Source organism: Populus nigra, chromosome 9 (assembly GCF_951802175.1).
Source record: "Populus nigra chromosome 9, ddPopNigr1.1, whole genome shotgun sequence".
NCBI classification, from domain to species: Eukaryota; Viridiplantae; Streptophyta; class Magnoliopsida; order Malpighiales; family Salicaceae; genus Populus; species Populus nigra.
In genome coordinates, this window is record NC_084860.1 from 16,373,040 (window position 1) to 16,379,039 (window position 6,000).

Here is a 6,000-nt window from a genome sequence, read left to right on the forward strand (position 1 = left end):
ATTTTCAAGTAAATTTAAAAAACAAACACAGACATTACCACACTCTCAAACATTCTCGTAATGACTATTGGCTAGAGAAAAGAAAATGGAGAAGTGAAATATCATTTGTAGGTATACAGATAGCGAAACAAGTAGCGTTATTCCAACGTTCATGTGTGTGGGTGTTTATGTAATTTCGTAATGTACCACATAGCTTTAACTTCTTATCAATCTATTAAGGATATTTTTAGCGTAGCGGTTCACCTTCTGTTTTGTCAATTTTTTTTTCTTTAAATTATTTTTTTCATATTTTTGGACCATTTTAAAATTATTGTTAAAAATAAATTTTAAAAAAGTAAATAAAAAATATTTTAATACATTTTCAAACAAAATCATTTTAAATAACAACATTTATCATTGTTCCAAACACCCCTGAACATAGACCCATGACAATTTAGTAGATTTTGTTTTTTAAAAAAAAATCAAAAAGCAAAAGGGTTTAAATTAATTTTGTTGTGTCATAAAATTACCTAAGATAACTAGTTTCCAAATCCATGCTAATACCAAAAATTCAATTATGATATTATTAAACTCGGCGTAACTCAACTGATTTATCTAATGATCCAGAGTCTAATCTAAGCTAGATTTTTTTAAACAAATCAAATTGGAGTGATTTAACAACTCAATCTAATTTCTAATTGACTCGGATAAATAAAATCTATAACTCGATAATCCTTCCTTAACTAGATCAATCCCAATCCGAGTCTTATCTCTACGCTATTTGTTTGTTTTCTGTAGATATACATGTAGACTATAATCTAGGTGTTGTGTTTGAAGGGATTAGTGGTAATATATTTCCGTTCCACATCAGATTTTGAGTTCGGGTCATGTTCATAATCAAACAACTTCAAGCAAGTTTGGAAAATTTAAAAAGTTGATAGAATAGAAGTTGAGGGACTGGATTGTAATTATTTTTAAAATAATAAATAAAAAAACTAAAACCACTGGGACCTTATTATCTTTTATTTTTCATTGACGAGTACCCTGTGATTATTCAAGTGAAGGAAATATATACTTTATCACATAATAATATTTGATATGATATTATAAACAATAACATTTGAATCATCATAAATAATTATATTTTACAAGAAAAGAAGTGAGAAATTAAAAAAAATACAAAAATATTTGTAATTAATACTAATTAACCCATTAGCCCAAATGATGGCTAATTAAATTTAATTTTTGAATTATCAAAGCTTAAATTGCCAGAAATTATATTAAACTCATGTTCTTTTAAAAGAAAGGCGGAAGTACACAACCAAAATTACTAGCTGTACGTGGAATACTTCTCTAATTTATTATTTAGTTTAAAACTCAGGTTACATATAGGTACAATTAACTTAAGTTTTATTTTTTTTTAATTAAAACAATATTATTTTTTTAAAAAATCTTTTTTAAGTTAGGTTGATTATTTTTTTAAATTAAAATAATATTATTTTTAAAAAAATCTTTTTAAACCATTGAGTTGCTAGTTGAAGTGGAAGATTAGTTTGTTTGTTTTGCGTTTCAAAAAAGTTTTTGAAAAAATTTAAATTATTTTTTTTAAATTAATATTTTTAGATATTTTTAGATTATTTTAACGTACTGATATCAAAAATAATTTTTAAAAAATAAAAAAATTATTTTAATGTATTTCTAAATACAAAATACTTTAAAAAGTAACCGCAACCAGCAAACATCTAATGAAGTCTAAATTAGTTTTTATAAAACTGAGGTCGGGTACTAAGAGTGTGTTTGACAGCATGATTGCGGGTGCTTTTCAAATAACTTTTCGTGTCAAAATACATGCCAATGATGTTTTTTTATTTTGTAAAAATTATTTTTGACATCAAAATAATTCAAAACGTACAAATCATATTAAATTTTAGTAAAAAAAATTTAAATTTTTTGGGAACGAAGCCGCAGCCGCGTTCCCAAACACTGCCTAAGTCAACCCCGCAAAGCAGAGTTTAATTACTGTGTATTATACTACCATGTCGGATAATGGTTCCTCGCATGAATTGTTCTAGTTATTAAAAGCAACGAATTCAGTAATGTTGCAAATATGTTATTCTTGTTTCGATGTAAACAACATGACCTGCAATATTCAGTCTAGCTGAGCTTATCATTTTCTCACTTGTCCATACATGGGAATCAGCAGGTACCTGCATGGTTTTAGCATTATAAAAACCAGCTCCTTGGACCCTGGCACGGTTCGATTAAGTAGAGGGTCAAGTTTGTAGTAGGTGAAGAAAATATGGGGGCACCAAGTGGCGGTTTAAGAGGCAGAAGGAAGTCATCAACAAGGGGACACCACAGGTTTGTTGGGGTTAGGCAGAGGCCATCAGGGAGATGGGTGGCAGAGATTAAGGACTCGTTGCAAAAGGTTCGGCTCTGGCTTGGAGCTTTTGATACTGCTGAGGATGCTGCAAGAGCATATGATGACGCAGCTCGGGCATTGCGCGGTGCTAATGCTCGTACAAACTTTGAATTGCCTCAGCCTGCACCAAATTCTGGGCCTGGTGGTCGGGCTAATCTTTCAGAAGTTGAGCGTTTCTCGTCTGAGGACGTTTGCGGGACGGGAACTGAAGCAGAAGGGATTCTCGGTGCACTCAAAGCCAAGCTGCTTGATGGCAAGGGATTGCGGGTGCTTCCATCTGCTAATTGCTCTTCAAGTGTGCAGCCTGACATGATTGCGAATATTTCCCACAAAAACAATTCTAAGAGAGAGCTGGCATCAATAGCTTCCATTACTCACGGAGTTGGAACTGTCAACGCTATTCAGGATCCTGGTAGTTCAGGAATAGGTAAGGGTGACCTTGTCTTAGATCTTGATCATGGTGACATGATGGCAGGTCATGTTGCGGCAGCTCAGTGGAGTCAACCATGCCAAACTACAGCAACAGTAAACATGGAATGGCCTAGTGAACCTGAAGTCTCCTGGGCCACACAGATGAACCATATTTCCGATCAGGCTGCTTTGTTTACCTCTAGTACTACAATTGCTACTTCTGCATGGCCACTTTCTGCGACAACCCAACCAAGTTTTGATTCAACGTATCCGTATCCGTGCGCCACTGAGCTGCTTATGAACAAGATTAGTCGAACGATGACAACAAACATGCCATCACCTCAAATTGATGGACCAACAGAAGGTGTTTGGTCTGCTGAGCTGCACTGTGATAATAGTTGTTGGACTGGTGCTAATAGCAGCAGTTGGGATCCTTTTCTCTTGTATCCTCAGTGTTAGGATCACATTGTCATTTCTCCCTCCTCTGTTGGTGTCTATAACTTGAAACCAACAACAGTTACCAGCTAATCATTATTTTAGATATGCACTATAAACTCCCACCTGTATATAGCTAGGGCTTCAAGTTCCAGAATTTTTTTCGTTCCAGGGATTGATCAGTGATAAGTATGTGTAATTTTCCCTTTACATGTAATATTCCAAAGTATCTTTCACAAACTTTTATTTATTGGAGGAATTATACTGCCTCTACTATGAAGTTATTCTCTCTATTTTTAATCACAAAAAGGAAAAAATTCCCTCTGAAGCATAAAAGAATATAAAGCATATAGCATTGCTGATAATGTCAAATACTCAGTTTTATATTTTTCTGAGAAAGCAATCTTATCAGACTGGAAATTCTTGCCCTGCAGCTTAAGCACTCAAATTTATAATTTATTCTTCTTGCCCTGCAGCTTAAGCACTCAAATTTATAATTTATTTTCTTACTATCAAATGGAACAGGAATCCTGTGCAAGCAATGGTAAGGCTAGCAAGCTCTAGAACACTTACAAGTCGAATGGACAATGGAATAACAGTTCATATCCTGAAGTTTGAATCCCTAACCATCAAATCCAGAACCGGCTTTCTTACTCACAGTAAGTTATTGATCAACCATAACGTATGAAGATTACGACGATAATGTATAAATCTAGACCATAATATGTGAAGATTACGATGATATTGTTTCAGTTGCAAGTTGCAGTACTTCATAGTGAAGTACAACTGTTAGAATTTATGTCCATAAAATAAAATAAAAAAGAAGGTTACATTTCGCACTTTTGAAGCCTGGAAATGTAAGATGACTGTTTCCTTGTGATGATCGTCGAAACGACAAATATCTGATTGAGTCCATGTTACTAAGAAGCATGATAGGGAAAGCTAGAATGGCCCTGCAATTAAAAGCCAAAGACATCAGATTAAGAAAAATAAAATAACATGGTGTTACTTCATTTGGACTTGGTAAGATATATGCTAGCAGTATGAAATGTTTCCTTGTTCTTGACATGGCATTTTTGTCCCAGTGCAGGGACATGATAGAGACAGTGCGAGCCCGACGAGGTTAATTAAACACCATTTTACTATTTATGATAGTGTCTGAAAGGGAAATCCTATAGCAATCTGAAATGACTACAGTTTTATCCTCTCTCTTGCTCCATTGGGAAAGGACAGAAGGGATTAGGTAGTTGAGGGTCTTAATCATCATCAACGTTGACAGATTATCTTAATGTGTGTTTTACGCGGGATGCTCAAGTAATCTCACTAAATACGAAAGATAATTAACAGAACAGATTAAACTTTGAGAAACTCTTTATTCGTTGTTGACGGCCTTGAGGCTGATTACCCATTTTGTCATTGTTGCTGTTGGTTGATGAAATTGCAGCTACTACAACTTCCATACAACTACCTGACCAGGATTCTCTAATTAAGAATTAATCATGTGATTAACTAGATATCAGATACCTGATAATACTTCATTGGAAGAGGATTTCATACACTAAAATGGAAAAGAAAAGGAATACGAAAGCCATCTTTAAATTAGACTAGTCCTCTGGAAACACAAAATAAGGAAGTGATGATCTTCTTATCTAATATGCTCATGAATATTGTTGGAGTGTTTGAATAATGGATGATCACACTTTTTAGTCAATATTTCACTTTTAAAAATTGAAAGAGCAGGGGATTAGTGGTTGAGGAGTCAATTCCTGCAAAACAGTTTTTTTTTGTAGGGTTTTTGGAACCCTTCAATAATTAAGTCAATAATTTTATAGTAAAGGGTTGTAATAAATAAAGAAATAGGTATTAAACTCTAAGAATAAGAATATTTGTTTTGGTCTTTTATGATAGATGCTTCGACAATATATGATAAGAGAATAAAGATTGTAAACCCCTTACCTGGGTGGTTTAAAGGGTTTTTATTGTCCTTGTACTACGAAACATGTTCTTTTTTCAATGGGCTGAAAATCTTTTCCTTTTGAATATTTAAGTGAGAAGAAAATCTCTTACATCAATATTAATGCTAATAAAAATATCTTTTACACAACATTAATGTTAATATGAATCATCTTTTCATATTTTTAGTGTCGACAAACAAACAATAGAGCTATACAAGGCTTTTATGTCTTATTTCACACACAACATCAATGTGAATGAGAATAACCATTTCATAACATTAATGTCAATTGAAATATATCAAACTCTTAGAGGATTTTCATACACCTAGAGGTATAGAAAAATGATTATCCTAAGATCTGGTGTTGTGTCAAATCCACATTCACTTAGGCCCGGTGTGAGCATGAAAGATTTGGGTATGATATTTTGTTAAAATTACAGGCACTTGGGCTCAGTATGTAGCTGAGCCTAAAGGTATTAGGTTTGACATCTCACTAAATTCATTGGTACTTGAGCTCAACATGTAGCTAAGCCTAAAGGGAATTGGGTCTGACATCTCGCTAGACTCATAAACATCTAGGCTTTGCACGTAGCCAAGTCTAAGGGTGTTGGGTGTAGCATCTCACTAGACTTTTAGATGCTTGGGCTCAGCGTGTAGCCAAGCCCAAAATGGATTGGGTCTGACATCTCGTTAGATCTATAAATGCTTGGGCTCAGCGTATAGCTGAATTTAAAGATGTTGAGTTTGACATCTTGTTAGACCCATAGGTATTTAGGCTCGACATATAGCTGAATTCAAG

General features: G+C 33.9%; 1 protein-coding gene across 1 annotated transcript; it reads left to right on the forward strand.

Annotated features, from left to right (window-relative positions):
• The first annotated feature begins 2,278 nt into the window (after positions 1-2,278).
• Positions 2,279-3,271, forward strand: LOC133702803 (AP2-like ethylene-responsive transcription factor TOE2). Its single transcript, XM_062127117.1, has one exon. It carries the CDS (start codon positions 2,279-2,281, stop codon positions 3,269-3,271), a length of 993 nt encoding a protein of 330 aa, XP_061983101.1.
• The last annotated feature ends 2,729 nt before the right edge of the window (positions 3,272-6,000 follow it).